Source organism: Anser brachyrhynchus (assembly GCF_964034855.1).
Source record: "Anser brachyrhynchus genome assembly, chromosome: 1".
Lineage (NCBI taxonomy): Eukaryota > Metazoa > Chordata > Aves > Anseriformes > Anatidae > Anser > Anser brachyrhynchus.
The window spans coordinates 47,864,173-47,884,482 of NC_137694.1; the positions used below are offsets into that span (position 1 = coordinate 47,864,173).

Consider the following 20,310-nt stretch of genomic DNA (forward strand, 5'->3'; position numbering starts at 1 on the left):
GGGTGCACGAGATCAAAGATCCAGCACAGAAAATTCTTGATAAATCTATAAACTCACAAGTGGAAAATAGCAAACACGACTATACTTACAAGGAGAAAAAAGCAATATGTCAGTCCTACGAATCTGATCAAAAGCCAGCATGCTACTGAGAACAACTATTCTTTATTGCAAAATTCAAAGACAAAGAAGAAAACGGGTCACCAGTGAGGATACCACACGAGGTCATCAGAGGTTGATTGCAACACTCACTTGACATCTTTTTTGGATAAGACAGCTCATTTTTCTAGATAATGGAAAGAGAGGAAGCTTAAATGGACTTCTGATACTATGCCATACGGGGTATGGACTTCTGATACCGCGCCATATCGGTTAAGAAGGGAAAGGATCTAAATAGGTAAATGGCAGAGATAACAGCGGGTTGTGCATAGGACGTTAACCTCATCAGAAACTATCACAGCATAGTGCACGCTGTACTTTAACCACAGCATTCTGTCTTGTAGCCCATTTTGGGCTGTAAAAACCTCATCTCAAGTAACTTAACATCAAATGTCCTCTATTCTGTCTTACTACCTTTTTTAATAGACAGACATTAATAAAAAGTATCATTCATTTTTTTCCATAATCTGCCCAACATTAAAGCAATTTTTAATTTGACACACTGCTGGCAGACAAACACATGCCAAGCATACTGGGGCACCTCTGTGTCTCTCAGGTTCTGCCCCCCTCCCCTAATATTTTGGGGTGCTTTCATTAAAAGAGCAACTGCAAAAACAAATGCAAGAACTGAAGTTAGGAGGTACAAACTGAAGTAAAGTAGAACAACTGCAAGAACTCAAACCGAAGACGACTATTCAGTTGGTGAATGAAAATCGGTGTGTTGTAGGAATTCATTTATAAACTGGATAGAGGATGGCAACACTTCTGGACCAGCAAAATGACCATCACTCATTGTCACTCAATCACGATAATCTGCAACAGCTCTTGAACTTCTGCACACGTAATACTGTTTTCCCAGTGCAGCAATGCCATCCCTGAGCTTGTCCTCCTTCAGGGAGATATTCATGTAACAGATACTTGATAATGAAAACGATGAATGGTCTTCAGAAGCTCATAAATATCTATCAGTGGGACATCATCTGTTTGCTACAGCACAATTTGTAACGCAGGTGGTTGAAATTGATGCCTTTAGGCCTGTTGGACAGAGCTATGACCTGAAAAATATGCAGAAAATAACACTGGACATAACTAATGTGGAACAGGTGAAGCATACCCTGTTCTGCTTCTCTTTTCTCTCCTACCCATTCTGTTTGGGCATGAAAAACGTGAAGGATCGCTTCCTTCCTGATCAGGCATTTGTTATCACAACAATGACGTTTCTTTAATGTAAGAATAGAGATCGAGAAGAGTGCATTTACAGTCACTTCCAGGAATGCAGGAATTTTTTGAAAGCTGCAACAAAGACTCTTTTCCCCAGACTGATATAACGGCATTAGGTGGTAGCAATCCCAAGCATAATTCTCAAGGACCTCCACTACTCCTAGCTACTGACTCAGGAGACCGACACGCTAGGCACTTAAACAGGCCCAGGAAAAGACTCAATGGTGAGCAGGTAGAGAACAGCTTTTGGCATGCTCTTGACCAAACAAAAGACCATACTGGAAATGCCTCGTGAACATAAGGGATCCTAGCAAGCTGAGTTATCCTGTTGTTGCATGCTAGTTTTCACGCTGTACTTGTAAAGGAAGACAGTAAACACAAATGGAGTGGAAAAGCATACAGATGACAGCTTCCAACAGGCAGATACCAAGGGCATTGCAAGAGACCACTGAAGTGCTGTACAGCTGCCGGAGGTGTGGGGAAGCACACCAGCAGCCTGGCACAGTCAGGCAGTCTGCTTCTTCATGTCCACTACTGCATGTGAGTATGGAAGGCTTAGGAAACACTGTGTCCAGCAAAACAATTCCATTTTTCATAGCTGAATACAGTATCACTGGCACTTCTCCCATGCACAGGCTGTGGAACCTACAAGAACCTACACTCCTACCCAGGGCGCACACCAACAAACCCACTGATCACAAGCTGTGTTAGCTTCTCTCTCTGCCTGATCTACACTGGAGTAACAACGCATTCATAGTTTTCTAGGAAAACTGTCTAACTTCTCCTGGTAATTTTAGTGAGGTAAAAGAACTAACCAACTCTGAGTGCTCATTCTCTGGTGACAGCGACAGGACCCGAGGAAACGGCATGGAGCTGGGACAGGGGAGGGTCAGGCTGGGGGTTAGGGAAAGGTTCTGCACCCCGAGGGTGGTCGGGCACTGGGACAGGCTCCCTCCCCCAGGCAGTGGTCACAGCACTGAGCCTGATGGAATTCAGGAAGGGCTTGGGCAATGCTCTCAGACAAATGGTTTAAGATTTAGGTAGTCCTGAGTGGGGCCAAGAGTTGGGCTTGATGATCCTCATAGGTCCCTTCCAACTTGGGATATTTTGTGATTTATGAACTATTTTCACATTGGAAGACTTTACAGAGCAGTATCAACAAAAACTACTGCAAGATGCTTTCAGTTCCTGCACAAGTCACACTGAAACAAAAACCTTGTCTTCCAGTGTGAGTGAGCAGAAGAGACGCTGGGTCCTGCTCTTCTGGTATGCTGGTGGACAGAAAAGAAAGAAGGAAGAGAGAGAAATTACCAAAGGTATGAGAGAGAAGCAGAGATGCACTAGCTGCTGAACACACACAGACAGCTATTTTCTTCAGCTTTGCAGCGATGGTATACGATCTCAGGAGCTGCCTAGTATCTTGGCATACTTCATATGCCTTTCTCAGTGCTCTTGCCCTCATGAGCTTCTCTGCTCTTCTAAAAGAGGCCTCAGACTCCAGGTTCTCAAGGCCAAAACAAGATGTCCTCCCTGCTTTGTCCATTTCTTTCTTGATACTAATTCCCATGTTGTCATCTAATGCGCGAGTATTTTCCAAGGAAACCAGCCAAAGACACTAATACATGATAAGAACAGAATGATTTGACTTAAAGCAAGCAAGAAATGATAAGAAAATGGGCTAAAACTTCCACAGTTGTTCAAAGAAATAAGAAGAGTCCAGCTGCTCTGAACAGAAGGTCTATCAAATGGCAGTTTTGCGTGGTTTGAAGGTATGTGTAAGTCAGGAGGGATAAGTGAGCACAACCTGAGCAGAGTTAATGCAATACACGTGACTAAATTTATCACCGTTGCTTATAATAGCGTCCAACGCCTTGTTCACATGAGTGCCAGAAGCTCAGAGCTCACAATAACCAAGGTCTATATGCTGATGGTCTCCTTGCAATAGTGACTGCTGAAGAATAACTTGGGAAGCAACCTACTGAGGTGCAGAAAAAAACGTAGCTGCTTCCTATAAACCACAGATAACTGAGGAGAGTTTGTGGCCCGAGAACAAAAATGAAATAGTAACTAAAAATAAATACATTGCAGCATTAAATACCTGTGATGCTTTCCTCTCTCTGGCTCACCTGCATGGAGGTTACTCGCCATTCCTTGTGGAGTCTCCACTTTGCAAGAACACCCCTGTGCACTTCTGAACCTATTTTTCGTGGGTACTGCAAAGTACCCGTTATTATCAGCGGGTGCCTCACCCAGCTCTGCTCATCAGGGGTTTCCCCCTCCCACCACCAAAAAAATCAGTTGTTTCGCCTACTGTTTCTTATCTTGTTATAGTTGGAATTTCCTATATGAAACATAAATACAGCGAGTGACATAGTGACATGTGCTCGATACAGCAACGTGTCAAAGCACCTTTACAAGTGCAGGGAAGGCATTTCCAAAACACTCCAAAAGCAGTCAAGTGAGCACGCACATGCAGGGAGATCTTTTACTCCCTGCATAGCAGAACTTTTTCTTTTTTAGTCAAAATGGTAATTGCTGCAGTAACTAAAGAACCGTGGAGCTAATGGCCAAACACCACTTCTACTGAAAAACTACACGCAGGGGGCAGGCGCTGCACCTGTGAAATAAATTCTTGCCAAGGATTTACATCGCTTGAGGAAGTGGTTGGACCAGATGATCTTGAAGGCCTCTTCCAACCTTAATGATTCTATGACTACAGCAACGTAACAGGCTTTATCGATAGCGTGCAAGGTTGGCTGTGGATGAAAACTTTGTGGTACAGGCCGGGGCTGTGAACAGGGAGTACTGAGGTTACTCTGCATTCCTTATTTAAGGAGCTTTTTCTATCCAACACCACGCGCTTTGCCATTATAAATCATGATACTGAACTATAATGATTTTACAGACTGCTTCCTCTATAAACGCCTTTTTTGGGTACCCGAGAAAACGCGTGACCTCGACGGAGACGCACGCACGGTCAATCCCTGCAAACCCATCTGACTTTGTCGCTGAGGCGCAGACACATTTACCATTTCCCAGCCGCTGTACGCGACGCCCACACGACACGGTGACCCCCTTAGGGCCGAAGAGGGCCAATACCCTGACCCGGCCCGGCCGCGGCCCCCCCCCGTCCCCCAGCGGGCCCGGTGCCGCCGCACGAAGGCCCGGCCGCTCCCCGCCCGGCTGCCCGGGGCGGGCGCTGCCCTGAGGCGGCCCAACGGCCGGGCCGCGCGCCCAACGGCCGCCCCCGCCCGGCGCCCAACGGCCGCCGCCCAGCGCACGCCGCCCCCGCGAGGGGCGGAGAGAACCGCGAGCCCGGCCCGCCGCCGCCGCCGGTGCCCCCCCGGCGCCCACCTCAAACACCACTTCTTCGTCGAACTCCGGTGTCATCCTGCCAGCGCCATGCCACCCCCCGCGGGCACGACGGGAAACGGAGTCCGCCCCGCCGCCGGCGGCACCTTCCCCGCCTCGCGAACTGAGCGGGGGGGGGACGGGGACTACAAGTCCCAGAAGGCGCCGCGAGGGCCCGCTTCCGGCCGGCGGGGGGGGCGAGGCCATACATGGAGGCGGGGGGCGGGGGGGGTCGTATGTGGGCGTGGCCTCGCGGCGGGCCGGCAGGTGGCGCAGCGGGGGCCATATGGGGGGGCATGGAGGGGGCGTGGTCACGCCGAGGGGGCGTGGTCACGCCGAGGGGGCGTGGTCACGCCGAGGGGGCGTGGTCACGCCGAGGGGGCGTGGTCACACCGGGGGGCGTGGTCGCTGGGGGCGTGGCCTCGCGGTGGGCGCGTCCCGGCGGCGCGGTGCCGGCGCGGGCGTTATGCGGGAGCGGGCGCGGGGCCCAGGGGCTCCTCGTGCCCCCGGCAGCCCGGCGGGGCGGGACGGAGCGCAGCGCCCCGGGCACCATGAGCGCCGCCGGTGAGTGCGGGGACGGGGCGGGGGGGGGGGACAGGGGCCGAGGGACGGGCGGAGCGGGGTGCCCCAGCCGCTGTCAGTCGGGCCGGTTGGCGCCGGTGGGGCTCTCGGTACTTTCGTTCCCCCACCGGGTGCCTTGGCGGGTCCCTTCCCGAGGCTGCTGGAAAAAGGAGGGCAGCGGTAATTCGTGCGTTGGAAAGGCGGTTGTGAAGTTGTGACACACCGGCTGGAGACGAGTCTACGCGCGGCGCAAACCTGAAGCGGCAAAATGCTTCCTGCGGGGGCTCGCAGGGGGGCGAGGGGAGGGCTGTTGTGAAGGGCGAGAAATGCAGCCTCCGAGCAACAACGGCAGCCTAATTCTCCGCGTTTTCCTCTCACATATAAATCAGTTTATTACCAAATCTAGCATTAACTAAGTTATCTAGTCTCTCTTAATCAGAGTTCGTTGGAAAACAAATATCTACTTAATGCGTCTTCCTGCTCCGTTTCATACGTTCCCGTTTTCAATATGATTCCTAATTTTAGTATGATGGGGCGAATTTGCTGAACTCTGGGAAAACACGTAGCAGAGCGGTACGTCAGCTGTACCTAACAGCTGTATCGCTTGTTCCTGTTATGTAGCAGCGCTGCTGGAAGTACAAGTCGCTGCTGCTTTTTATTTTATTTTAAAAGTTAAGCAGCTGTACAAATAAAAGGTCTGTGTTAGGGGGTGCTCAAGAGCTTAGAGCTGCTCAAGTTAAATTCAGTATGGTACAAAGTTTTGGGAAGCGAGGGAGATTCCCAGTACCGAGCAGTTACCGCGGGGCTCCCGGAGATCAGGTTGTGCGCCCCGGCGGGACGGGGCTGAGCCTCTCCGCCGCTGCTTTTGGTTGTTTGGTGGTGGCGTTTGTGGGAAAGGTGAGCAGGAAGGGGCTCCTGTGAGCAACGTCGCTTAGAAAGCAAAAGAGAAAGGGATGCTGAGGAGTATCAGTAAAAAGAAAGTGGGAAGGCTTCGTGGAAAATGTGAATTTTCGCACGCGATTTGAAGGGGAAGGCCCAGGGAGTCCAGTCTGGGTGGGCAGGGAGCGGGGAGCTGAGTGATAGCGTGAGATGGATTATGTGAGCGTAAGAAAATAAATGGCAAACAGGCCAAACGGGATCAGGGAGTGAGGATCTTGTTGACAGTACCGTGACAGCTTTTGACAGTTCAGATAAGGAGCTCACAGGCAGGGTACGACCGAGGAGTCCGAGGCCTGGGCTTCACATCTGCCTCCTCGTATTGCCCCAGAATTTGGCTCCTGAAATACACAGACATGCTTTGTCAAGCTAGTGCTCAAATAAAAACTTACCGACTCCTATGTTTTAGTTTCAGCCCAGTGACCTATAGGAGCTATTTCTTGTACTGGAATTATTTAGATTGCTAATTCAGTTATTACTGTGGGTTGTGAAATAGCTTTCTCATAACTGCTTGATAACGCAGCTTTTCATGAAAAATGTTGTCACGTGTGAAGACTTCAGGTGGAGCTTGAAATGCCTAGGTAGCCTTCTGCTCTGCACTCGGGTTAACTTGGAGGGCTCGAGCGTCTCTTGTCTTGTTTTAATGCACCTCTAGAACAATCCTATTTGGCAGAGCATCATCAGTATTGCTTCAATATTTGTAATTATGATTTGCAGAGATGAGCGACCTCAGATTGGTAAACAGGACTCCCCGAAAGAGAGACTGTGCTACTTGAGGGAACTATGGTAGGGAGAGAAATGCTGAACACAGCTTCAGTCCATTGCCAGAAGTTGCAGAAGGTCCACATTAATAGCCCAGCCTTAACTCCACTCTAGCTTGCTTTTTGCCTTTCTAAATGATACGATGCTTTTTCAGTTTGTTGCTGCAATTCTTTTCTACTTCCTCTGCAAAATTGTTTCAGTTAAATCTCAGCTGACAGTTGGGTGTTACTGTGTGACAGATGAAGCTGTTCTTTCATAGCTGCTGCTTTCCTCTACAAAAACGTGTATGTAAATCTGTGCTTCTTCATAACTCAGAAATGATAGAGCTTATTTAAAATACTCGTAGATAATTTATGAACAATCTTACTGTAGTGAGCAACCTGTGGGTTGGTTTTACCTTTCAGTTATAGCTAACATCGCATTGGTTTCTCATGTACCACGTATTATTTATATATGATGCTGATGAATGCACATTTACTCACTTTCTGCCTGGAACTATTGTGCTGTCTTCAAGTAAAGGCTTTGCCTTTAAAAGGGAAAAACAAAAGCTCAGAGTTACAACTTTGACGTTTATTATTTCTTGCCAAAGGAACAACCCTTATATGTGAATCCGTACAGATTACTTGGTGAGGGCAGAACATATAGCTCAGATTCGAAAACTGATTTGACAGCAGCAATGAGAACTATGTACTGCGTTTTAATGTCAAAAATGTAAATCAAAGGGGAAAAAATCAGAGCAATAACAGAATAAACAAAATCAACGTGACTTTTCCAATCAAACCTCATTGCTTTCAAGCACTGAAGAAATGAGGCCTCGAGGGTTTAGTGCCCCTTTAACCCTCTGATATGTCAAGTCTTGTTAGAGTTACTTGGCGTTATCTCCACATGTGATCTTCAAAGGTTGTTTATTCATCCCTTGCACTTGCTCTAAAGTTATCCCCAACTTTCCTGTTTTATTTCAACACGTTGCTGAACAACCCGCGATTTTGAAATTAATGTTTTCCTTTTGCAGTTTGTTTAGGATGTTTTCTAAAAATGTAGTGGCTGGAAACCATCATCTTCCCTTGTATTTTAAAAACTACACGTGTTATCTTCCGGGATGTCGTGACTCACTCCTCTTTCTGTTTACTTTGTAACGTTGTGGCACCTGAAAAAATCAGAGCCTCTGCATAATAAAACAAACACGCATTCACGGGAAATAAATCAATGCACTCAGAATACTTTTTTGAGGTGTGTATCTAACGAAACCTTTCTGTAATTGAAAGCAAAGTAATTGAACTGAAGTGTCTTGTTGTTAGTTGTGAAAATGTAGGCTGTCAGAGAACGTGAGTTTTAGAATATTGTATCTGTTTCTCCGGCAGCGTGCTCACTGCCATCACGGTCATCTTTGAATGTGTCCTCAGCATATAGCAATAATTATCTCTCCCTGAAAGGTCTTTAAAAGCCTGACCCCTTGTATACACACGGTAAGATAGGAGTAAGTGTATGGTCAGCTACTACAGAGTGGCTGTTTCGTTAAATTCACGCCTTGGCTTACCCCCATAGGAACTCGATTGGGTACCTGTACCCTAAATTTAGGCCCAGCTGCTGTAAAAATCTTACCTCACTCTGATTGATTGTTTCACCGCCTTTCTACCGTTTCGTGGTTCAGAAAAGAAAACAGCCTTAGGGCGGGTTGCAGGGCCCCAAGAAGGGTGGCCTCGTGGGTGACCGGGGCCCGTCCCATGGAGCACTCGGTCCCAGGAGTGGCGCCTCTGTCTGTGGGGAGCTCACAAAGCACAATATCCAATTATGGCTGCCCGACGGCCTGTGCTGCTCAACAGGCTTCTGTATTCATTCAGTAGCCTGTTAGTTTGGTTGTAAAGGAGGGCTGGGATGATCGATTGTGGATCACAGGCTTGTGTTCCGACAGCTGGAACCTTTCGTCCCCATTTTCTTGGCCAGGTGCAGGTGAACATCATTTTTTTCTTGTTCTTTTGCTGTGCCCAAATGTGGAAGTTGTTTTAAAAAGCGGGCATAAACACAACCTGGGAAAATGTTCCCTTAGCAGTAGGTTTATTGCAGAAGAGGCAGTGATATTTGAGTTTTTTTTTTTTGCCAAAGTTCAACTTCATACAGCTTCTTTCCCCTGTCCTTTTCCGTCATATAAATGCTGGGTGGGCATGACAGCACGGTGTCAAAATCTGAGGAGAAGATTTACTGCTGTTTTGTAACAGTTCTTTAGGGCTGCAGTCTTACTGGCTTTCCTGTGCTTTCCTGGTGTTGCGTAGGAGAATAGACACAAGCCTTTTTACGTGGGGCCCTCAGTTGCCAAACCCTATCATCTGAGGAAGAGAAACAGGCGCTAAGGCCAAAGCACCGAGAGCACGAGCTGCTCCAGGGTGTTCCCATCCTCCTGTAAAGCACAGCGAAGGTAGGACGGGGACACGTGTTCTGCCAGGCACGGCTGAGGGGCACGGAGAGACTCAGCAGGATGGGAATGGGTGTAACTTCTTCCTCAGCACACTGGAGGAGATAATTCGCCCCAGGGAAAAACGTCCAGCCTGTGCTGTGACCTGCAGATGGACAAAGAGGGAGTGTGTGCATCGGCCTACAGTGCTACTGGCTATTTATTGTTAGAAATATAATGCCCCTTTTAATCCTTTTTTTTTTTTTTAACAATGTGTGTTTTGGTATTTTTAAGCATCATCCTTTTTTTTTCCTTCTTTTTTTTTTTTTTTTGTCCCTCCAGCACTGGACATAGTGTTGGCTGTTTACTGATAAGCAATGGATTTCCTGTTGGTGATGGCAGGTTTGTTACTCACTTTATTTATGGATTTCTTCCTTTCCCTAGTCAAGCAAGCCAGAGGATATCTCTGCCCGCTTCCGTGACTCCTAAACATTTAATCCCTTTATTCAAGTATAACTTTGTGTTTTGTAAAAAAGCATTTGGTTTTCTTACTGGTAGCCCTTGATGCTAGCCTGGATGCAGGGATCCTCTGAGCAATGGGGTAAGATTGGAGGGAAGTAGGGGGGAAGTGATAGTGATTCTCTGTTCTCTCAGTAACTAACACAAGCTGGCAAATCCAATGTTCAGCCCAGAATTTCCTCTGAAATTACTACACATCTCAGAAAGTGAGTTTAGCTTGACTGTAAGCACTGGTGACTCCACAACAACCCTAGGCAAGGTGTTGCTGTAGTTAATTATCCTTGGGCCTAACGATAACTGTCAACTCTTCTTTCTAGTTTGGCTGTGGGGTCTCTGCGTGTCTTTGTTTCCTGATTAAAAAGCCATCTATAATCATAAAACTCTCACGTGTGCATGCGTATATATGCTATCACCATCTCACTTCTTAAATTCTTGGCTAAATTAAGCAGGTTGAGCTTTCCTGGGTCTTGATGTATGGTTTTTATACTTTAGATACTTCTTATAGTTATTTCTTGAATTCATCCCAAGTTCTCCTGTAAGACTGCCAGAAGTGACACAGCATGCCACTAGCAGTCTGGCAGGTGCTGCATGCACAAATATTTTCAATGCCTGTAATTTTTTTATATTTATCTCCTTGTAATCTGGAGGATTATTTACCACCCTAGCTGCAGACCTGCATGTAGCTCATACAAAATAGTTATCGACAATGATTTATTTCCAAATTCTCTTCAGTTTCAGCTCTCTTGATTATAACCAACAGCCTCTGTTCTTAGGTGAACAGTTTTATTTGGCACCAGGAAAAACCCTGTCATCCAAATAAGTCACCTCACTGGGCTTTTCTTGTATAGCGTTTCCTTGATTATGTTTATTGCTTTTCACCAAAAAGGCTTGCTTTCACTTGTCACTTTAACAAAAAGTCATTCTCTCATGACTTCCAGTCATTCTTTACACCTTTGTATATAAGTAGTTGCCTCCTACTTAGTTTTCTTTCTTTTAAGGATGGAAAAAATGTCCCTTTTAAAGCACTGCACTATGTCAAAATGGTTTGGATTCCCATACTGTGAATTTAATTAGTTGATAATCAACAGAACTTCAATTTCCAATTTCTAATCTAATACACTTGTACCCTCACCTAGCTGCTGTTATTTTTTTGTTTGTTTGTTTAGGAGTTCATCACTTGTATTTTTCAGAAACTTGAATATGTTTTGTTGAGGAAAATTATTGCTGTGCATTCCCTTCCTGGATTCTTTACTTTCTCGTCATAAATGTATTTTGAAAGGGCTTCTCATTCAGCTGTCTCCTGCAGATCTGTTTTGGTATTGAGACTGTCACGTGCCTGTTAATACATTGACCCCCTATCCATTTTAGATGCAACTGGCAATCATGTTAAAGCAGATAGTGGGGTCTTTGTTACACCATGCAATTTGTCTGTCTCTTCTGCCTGTTCCAATGGCTTTTAACATTGAAGTCATTTGAAAAATTCTAGTAGGCTTCAGAAATGTTACTAAATCACACTTTTTATCAGGAGTTAATTTTACTGGCTCTATTCATTATCCAGGTTTCCAATATTGGCATATAAACAACTGGTTTGTTTTCTTTGCATCCATTTACATCTTAATGTTTTAGTTTTAAATCTCATGGTCGGATAATAGTAGTACACCATACCTTCTTGGTGTCTTCCCTAATGTATGCTATTTGAAAGCCCTGCAGGCTATTGCTATCTGAAATTAGGCAGTTCCACGACAGAGAAAGAGTCTTCTGAGGTTGGCAGACTTTGGCTTACGGAGTGGGACAACTAATCCATGGGTTATCACTTACCTCGCCAGTGTTTAATCTCCTGTATCTTCTGCAATCTGCTTCTCTCATTTGGGGATCAGGAAGGCTTCCCAGGCAGACTGCCTCTCTTCTGTTTTCAGGGAGCTTTAACAACTTGATAAATATTACTGAGCATGGCGCAGGACTACCACTGTGCTGTGTTCTGTGACAAACGGGTCATCCTGTCCGGTCATTTCTTTTTACTGCAGAAAGCAGGGTCCTCTATTGCCATCACTTCATTCCCCACCCGAACGGGCAGTTGCGTTGTCTGAAAGCAGCGTACAAAAAGTTTGTCTTCTGCCATTCAGGAACAGTGGTTGCCCATCCAAAGGGTTAATTTTTTCCCCTGGCAAGCTACTGACTTGCAGTTCAGTGTATGGGAAATCCCTGCTTTTGGAGAGGAAATCCAAGGTGGTACATCCTTTGCAGTAACTGACAGTTGGGTCACTGTTGGCCGTCATCTTTGCCTACATAGAGCCACACCTTTCAAAAGAAATTGTGCGCTCCCGCTTGCAAAACGTCTCAAAAATTGTCTCTGCCATCACGTTTACCTCTTTGCTAATAGACGTGCAGCAAGGGCAGCTGTTATAAGCCTAAGCAGAATCAGTCTGGATACCATTTAATGATTCATGTCCTAGAAAAACATCGTTTTCCTGTTTCTATAGTGGAGACATTGTTTCTGGCTGTCTGCTTAGAGCAGTGGCTTAGTGTTTGGGAAATGCTTGCATCTGAATGCATCTGCCTTTTTTTTTTTTTTTTTAAACTATCTAGACAAGACAAACAGAAAACAGAAAAAAATCCCCAGGACTGAAACTTTATTCTTATGTTTCTAGGCTAGGAATTTGGATAGAGTCGCACATCTATAATAATAACTCACCATGCCCAAAGTTGAAAGGAGTATTTAATCAATGGCTTAACCAATCCCTTTGTGTGTGTTACATCAATTATCATATTTTCTTGACATTTTTATATAACACATTTATGACTTCCTGAAAGTATATAAAAATATTGTTCAAAACACAGCAAATAAGTACAGAGGTAGTACATTTAAAAAAATAGAATGAGAAACTTGTTTGTTAAGTCAGTCTTCATATGTCAAAATCCCTCTGAGCACATAGAAATTATTATCCAGGATATGCACTGGTCATAAATTATCTGCTGCAACATGAAAATGCTTCAGGCATATCTTGGAAAAAAAAAAAAAAAGAGTGGGATCAGAGCACAATAGTCTCCACGTTCCTCTTGTGCTCCTTTTCCTGCCCTCTACTCTCTCTGGGCTTCGTCATCCACTGCAGTCAAGTGGGTCATAAGTCATAGCAGTGGTGGCTGTTTCTAGGTCACAGTAGCATGCTGGGAAGAGTAATTTTATAAGATGCACAGAAATAACGTTTTACTCATACAGCAAGTCAGGAAAACACTGACTTGCTGCAAATTGTTGCACTAATTTCACACCACAGGCTCATTTCACTTCACGGGTGGTGTTGACATATGCTAGTTTTACAGTTGGTACGGCAATCCATCTAAATATCTAAATATTGTTTGAAAAGAAGAGGAAGAGAAAAGGGATTTTTAGGTTACACGTTTCCAAAGGTGGTAAGGGAAGGGGCTGAACTGTCCTGGCAGTTACTCTGGCTCTTCATGGCTTATTATACACTAGACGCTTAACAAATTTGCAACAGTTTTAAAAGGTATTACTATAGTTCAAACTTCAAAATCAGGCTAATCTGTCCTGCTTTCATTAGCATCATACTTTGGTATCTGAGCGGGGACATGCATTCTCATAAAGTTAAACTGATTTTCAACAAACGCGATACTCTTGAAGACTTCTCCCATCACCCCTTGATTGTGCCTGTTAAAAAGAAGAAAAGCAACTAGTAAAAAAAAAGGCAACATTAGGGAAAGGAGGCATGCTTTTAGGAGAAAAATACATATATATACACACCAGTGTCCTGCAGAGCACGTGATTTAAATGTTACAAGACTTAATAATGCTGTGATGCAGGTGAAGTTGTTCTGTGGGCTGATGGTGACTAACGTCTTTGTTTTCCATCCTTCCTAGAAATTAAGAAGCCACCTGTGGCCCCCAAACCAAAATTTGTGGTAGGACACAAGGCGACACCTCCACCTGTTGCACCGAAGCCTGATGTTGTACTTTCTGGTGTTATTCAAGCAGCAAAGAAAACTAAGCCAGCGATTGCACCAAAACCGAAGGTTCTCAAGAGCTCGTCTATTCCAGAAGTTAAGCCTCCATCCTCTACAAGGAAAAGTACTAAAAGCTTTGAGGAACACAGAGGAGATTCTTCACAAACACTAGACCACTTGAACTATAAAAATGAAGCCTCGGAAGGGAATACAGATAACACAGCATATATTCTACCGGTATCGTCTTGCAAATTTGGATGCCTTCATAAGCTTGGAAATGGGGAGAACACTTGTAAAACTCAGATCATTCTTGAGCACTTTGAAAACTTAGAGAACATCAAAGTAGGTGAAAAAACTGTGCTAGCTCTGGGGGATAGTCCCAATGAAAAATTGGCAAATAGAAATCAGGTAGTTCTGAAAGCCAGCATCTTGGAAGAGAAGCTTAAAGATGTTCTAACTCACGGTGTATTCCCCAACAGCAGTCCTGTGAGGCACAGGTGTGCAGACAAACTTGACAAAAGGGATGGCAACAGCTCCAGGGATGATGTTAAAATAGAGTTCACGGAACTTGTACAGTCTTCACCTTCTTCTGAGGTAGCTAATGGGAGGCAACAAAATATTAACATTAAGCGCACTGTTGAAGAGTTTCAGATGTCTGAAACTTGTCCTATTTTGACTGAAAACCATCACAGTTGCTCCTGCCCATTGGACCAGGAAAACCTGGAAAATGAACATTTAAGTAGCAATAGTATGTTTTCAGGTGAAATGGGTATGAAAATAGACACTGATAAAGCTTCCTCTGAAACATGTTCAGTCCTGTGCTCAAAAACGCTCCCTATCCCTAAGCCAAGAAAGCCACGTGCTGCATGTCTAGTTCGGCAGGATGGCATAGACGCCATAGGAGAAGGAACAAAGGAACCGTCTAATTCAGAGAATGATCCCGTTGGGTCTGGTGAACAAAGCCTTAAAAAGCCAGCAAAAATTAATGTCCTTGGTCAGAGTGTGTGTTATAACAATGATACAGAAGTGCTTCATCCTGAAAAATCTGAGATAACTCAAAGCATTGCAGAGAAAATGCATCCAGTGAAGGAACCTGCTGATACTGAAGAGTCAACATTGCAAAGTCTTTTGCCTCAGTTATCTCACAAAACTTCTGATTTGGTGGAAAATGTTGAGTGTTCTTTAGATACAGACCATGACTTAGGTAACTCCATGGATAAGATGAAAGATGATGCTAATATGCTAGATGCAGTGGACAAAAGGACTAATTTTATCAGGTGTGATACTTTGTCTATGAGTTTGCCAAAGCAAATCAAACTAACTGGCAGTCAGCACTCACCTACTTCTAATAGCCTTCATGTTTCCCTACAAAAAGTGGAAGATAAAGAACCGAAAATAAAGGATGAAAGTTCTCCAAAAGTCATTCCTAAGAAACCACAGCGGCACAGCCTACCGGCTGCAGGACTGCTGAAAAAAGCTGCATCAGCAGAGCTTGTGGAGAAAAGTTCTTATGCCTCCAGTGAAGACAAATCGAAAAGCCTTTTGGAAGGATCTCACTTCACACACACTCCAGTCAAGGAGCAAGGTGCATTGTTGTCCTGTGACATACCTAAACGATCCTCTGAGAAACCTGTCTGGAAGTTACCTCATCCTATTCTTCCGTTTTCAGGAAATTCTGAGTCATTAAAAACTGCTAGTGTTGTTCCCAGCTTCAACCACTTGACGGTTGTGACAAAGCCTAGGGCCAAATCTCTCTCTTCTGTGGACATGGAAAGGACAGACAAGCCTTGCAAAGACCCGCAGAAGAAAAATAGTTTGAAAAAGTTTCTCAACATGAAGCTGTCAGTTTGCTTAATGAAAAGTGACTTCCAAAAATTTCTGTCCAAAGGCAGCCAGTCAATGGATAGCTCTGTTGCTAACCTTTCCACTGGAGAAGGATGTGGGAGTGGTAACAACCGGCATATGGCATCTGCAGGCAGTGAAAGGAAAGCTAAGTCTGCCAAGGCACATTCCATAGAAATAAGTAGTCCAGCAACGCAGAAGAAGAGGCAGAGAAACAGAAGCCAGCCTGAGATGCGAAATGCCCAAAGGCTGGAGTCTTTAGATGGGCACGCGCTGTCGGGAGAGATCTTGTCCCAAATGCATTTGAATTCTGTAACCAGCAGTTGTGCTCCAGAATATGAGAACGTGCGTCACTATGAGGAAATACCGGAGTATGAGAACTTGCCTTTTGCTATGGGTGCTGGTAAAAATCTGTGTTTGGAGTGGCAGAATTCCAGCAGTGTGGAAGACCAGAGCCCTGGCTTGTATGAGGTGGAGGAGACTTTTCAAGCTGCAAGCAGGCGTGTGAGACATGGCAGGTAAAATGAAGAGAAAAGGGAGGTTAAACATCTCACTTGCAGCTCTGGTGGTTGTAAACACGTTTGGGGGATGAGCTGAGAGGCTGTACCCCTTTCATTAAATGTCAGCAGAACGGTCATTAGTGTATATCTCTGCATTTGCTTTTGAAGTTCTGAAACTGCACTTGGTCAAGAGAGTCAAGAGGAAAAATAAGCTATTTATTCCTCATTCGTGATCAAAATGTGGGCATTGCATGTGTGTGCTTTACCAGTTTTAATTAAAGCAATTAGATACAGTCATGTTTTTGTATTCCAGAATACTTAAATAAGGAGGCATGAACCTTACCTCAATGTCAGGATCAACTTGAGAAAATGTCCATAGAGCGCAGAGTCGCTAGGTTTGCAGGAGAAATAAATATAGTTTTAGATCAGCTGACGCAGCTGGAAAAAGCAGACAGGCTTTTGGGTATGCAAGTTCTTCATCGGGTCTTGAACGTTTTTCTGGTATAAGATAAGATATTACTTCTCCCTGAATACACTGAGTCTTCTGTGTCTTCCTGTGCCCAGAGGTGCAACAAAATTAGTGGAAGTGCATGAGTTCTGTGTGACCCATACAAAACATTTCTGAAAGACAGGGTTTTGTGACACAGTAGGTGAAAGGAAGCACTTGCTGCAGGGCAGGGAGCAAACGGCTGTTATGTTGTCCAGGGAGGTGGTGGAGGTAGATAGATAGTTTCATCAGATTCAAAAAGGAATTGCCCCGATTCACAGATATGTCCAAAACAGATGCTAAATGGAATAGGCAGGTGCAGGCCTCGTAACATCTGTAGTGCTGTGATTGTGGATGCTGGCAGCAGGAATGGGCCACAGGGAGGGGCAGGCTAATATGTTCTCCTGAAATAGCGTTTCCTACTGTGTCTGTCAGAGTACGGTAATGGGTGAAGCATTGTTTTGACCCAACTTGGTATTATTTAACTAATTAAATTCAGCAAATCAGTTGGTCTTGCAGATCCTTAAGCGTTGTCTCAAACCAGCATTAAGGATTTAAACAAAATACCCAACTTGTGTGTTTCATAGTCCCCAGCAAGCTTCTTTACACTCTTGAGAGTATTTCCATATTGATGAGAACAAATGAGATAGAAATCCTCCATAAAAAAAAAAAAAGTTACATGTGATTGTAAGCTAAGCTTCATTTTGGATGTGTAAGCAGCAAATGCATGCTCCAAAGAGCCTTTTTATTCTCTAGGGGAGTGTGTTCTCTTATAGAGGAGGAGAGATATTTTAAGTGGCATCCTTCATTAGTAATTGTTTATAGAGTTGATATTCTCAACTTTGGACTGTTTGACGGAAAGCATGAAACTTTATTGTGGGAAGTAGGATCTCTAGTTATGGGCTTGGTATTGGTATATTTGCTCATATGCTTGTTGAGTATTTTTCTTGTTTACAGTAGGGTGCTTCTTGTTTTCATCGTGGAATTCTTTAAGTGCCATAAATTCCAGACTGAGTGTGTGTTTTTTGTATAAACCTATTTTTTGGGTATCTTTTGGGGCTGTTGACTCCATGCTTTTGGTGTTTCCTTGCTTTGGTTTACTGAAGAAGTTTGAGTCCAAACTTAAAGAAGGATATATTTTATGTATGTTTGATTATTTTGGGTTTGTGTTGTGGTTGTGAATCAGGGGAGTGTTTCTCTTTGTTTTGGGAAGAGGAACGTTTTGCTGAATAAAGCACAGTAGGCATGAGACTGCAGTGGCTGCTTAGTTTTCTCACCTGGCTGAGTGTATGAGATTTATGGTTATTCCCTCTCCACGGCATCCCTCCTCAGTACCGACAGTGAGTTAAGGGTTTAAGTGATTCTTGTACCCTGGCACATCTGTACCTGTAGTGCTCCCTAAGCTGGGTGTCCTTGACAGAACTGGGTTTGTGTTGTGTTTTTCTTTAAAAAGCACACATAGAAAAACATAACCAGAACACTTCATCTCAGTGTTTATTTCAAACCACTATAGAGTCACAGTCAGAAACTACCGTAGGAAATTATTTACGCATGAAGTTACTTCAGTAGATCTCAGGGAACAAAGAAATCCCAAGGAGAAAAAGGAGACACACGGGGGGCAGTGGTCTCCTGAGACAGACCAGCTGGGGCTGGAGGAGCAGGTGCAAGGGCTGGTTTTGGCTCTGCCTGGAAGGTGCCAGGATCCTAGCCCAGCCGAAGCCAAGCAGGCAGCTTCTCTGGTTTTCCCATCCGTTGTTTTCCTAGCTCCTTTTGTAGCCTCTTTATCAATGCCATCTTCCCTTTTCTGCATAGCTCTTTAAGAAACTTCTATCGTTCCCAGTGCCAAGTGGTATTATAAAACTGGTTAGAGAAACAGTGCCGTGTTATTGTAATAATTACTGCTAGCATTTTCCCCAACCTGTCAGAACATGTGCTTACCTCTTTTTCATAGATCACGGTACGTAAAACTTCTGTGAGGCACTGCTAATGGGTGTCAAAGCAGGTTTTCTTACGATAAAAGCCAGCGTACAAATGAGATTTTTCTTCTGAGAAGTTCGTAGACTGATTGCCTACACTTCTAGTCATAATAAAAGCATATATGCAGTATATTAATCCTGAACACAAGGTTTGCCGTTACTAGAAGAGCTCAGTAGCATCTCCCCAACGTTACATTTCTTTGTGGAGGAAGATGTAAAATCTCCGTAACGTATCCAGTGCTCCAGTGGCTACTGAGAAGCTTTCCCTGATCCTATCTGGTAAAACCAGTAGGCTTTAATGGCGAATGTTAATAGCTTCTGATGTGCTTAGCCTAAATTTGTAAGTTTTATTAAATTCAGATAATTTTTATTTGCTTTGGCCTTCCCACAGGAATTTAAATCTAGAATGGCAGGCCTGGATAATTAATGGTGTGGGTACCAGTTGTCACTAACCACTTGATTTTTGAGTTATTTGATGTCAGCTTCCCTTCTGCTGATTTGGGGCTTGGCTTTAGAAGGAGGGGACTGAGTGTCCTGGTGTGGGCTGTGAACCACAGAGCGGGGACAGAGCCTGACAGTGGGAGCCTGGTGGCTCTTCTTGATTATCAGCACATCAGCTGAATATGCTGAACAAAGACGGTGATGACAGAACCTTGATAGCAGATAATCCGTGTTTTGTTTCCACTGTAGAAAAAAAGTCTCTTAAACGGTCTTTAAGGATTGTTTATTTTGCCCTAGTCTACCTGTTTGACTACCAAATTAAAATGGATAATGAAAGTGCATGCATTGTTATGAGGAATCTGCAAACAAAGGGAGTGAAGAGAAGATGCTGTGGGATAAAAAAATGTACAGCTAAATGTAAAATAAATTTTAAATATCACTAGCTACTTGCAGGTAACAACAAGAAAAACAGCTTTTTTTGAGGGTGTTACTTTTGAGAAACTTATAGTCCAGGCCTGAAATCTGAGGAGAAAAGTCAGTGCTGCTGGTACCAACACAGCAATTGCTTTTAATATTATCAGAAACCAGCAGATTGAAATGTTTATATTTTGAAGTAACATGATTTTTAAAACCTACCAGTAAAAGAGAATTATTTATACATGTTATCCTTCTATTCCTAATAACTTTTTTTTTGAAGAAGAAGATGACAAGATCTTCATTATAAACAAAAGTAAACTTGAGTGTACATATGTCTGGAGGAAAAGCAAAAATTATTTGGAACATATGTCATGCTGCAGAAAACAGTAACTTAAACTTCTCTGGATCTCATGGACTTCCTTTTTGCATTTTTTTTTTATTGTTTGAGGCAAGAGAATTGTTCTTCAGGTTCAGTGAGTCTGTCCCTCCACCCTTCAGGAATAGCATACTGTATTTACCGGCTACTTTTGTTGCTGTACCTTCAAGGTTTTGCAAGTGTACATGATTACTAATTGATTTGGATGAAATTTATAGCTGTGTCATCGTCATTGTATTTCCTGCTAGGATTTTCCTTTTGAAAGGGTTGGAGGAGGGGGAGTGCCATGTGACAACAATGCTTTGAGATCTTAATGTTGCTTTCATTATAGACTACTTCCTATTTTCCCCCATCTGTGCAGATTTAGTTTAGTCCATTGATTTTCCAGAAATGAACACCACAGTGCAAAATGTAAGTTTA

The 20,310-nt window shown here is 44.1% G+C and overlaps 2 protein-coding genes across 3 annotated transcripts in view; one reads left to right on the top strand and one right to left on the bottom strand.

The window, feature by feature from the left end:
• Positions 1-4,919, bottom strand: part of VEZT (vezatin, adherens junctions transmembrane protein) — a 61,810-nt gene extending 56,891 nt beyond the window's left edge. The window contains 1 exon segment of the mRNA XM_080577441.1: positions 4,732-4,919. Coding sequence (XP_080433567.1) covers positions 4,732-4,767 — 36 coding nt within the window. The 5' untranslated portion in view covers positions 4,768-4,919.
• A 201-nt stretch (positions 4,920-5,120) lies between these two features.
• Positions 5,121-20,310, top strand: part of FGD6 (FYVE, RhoGEF and PH domain containing 6) — a 72,799-nt gene continuing 57,609 nt past the window's right edge. Inside the window, exons 1-3 of one of the 2 annotated variants that reach the window (XM_080577457.1) lie at positions 5,603-9,400; positions 9,719-9,778; positions 13,769-16,211. In XM_080577457.1, coding sequence (XP_080433583.1) covers positions 9,754-9,778; positions 13,769-16,211 — 2,468 coding nt within the window. In that variant the 5' untranslated portion in view covers positions 5,603-9,400; positions 9,719-9,753. Of the gene's footprint in view, positions 5,293-5,602; positions 9,401-9,718; positions 9,779-13,768; positions 16,212-20,310 lie in introns of those variants that run through there. The other variant, XM_080577458.1, reaches the window with a different exon arrangement.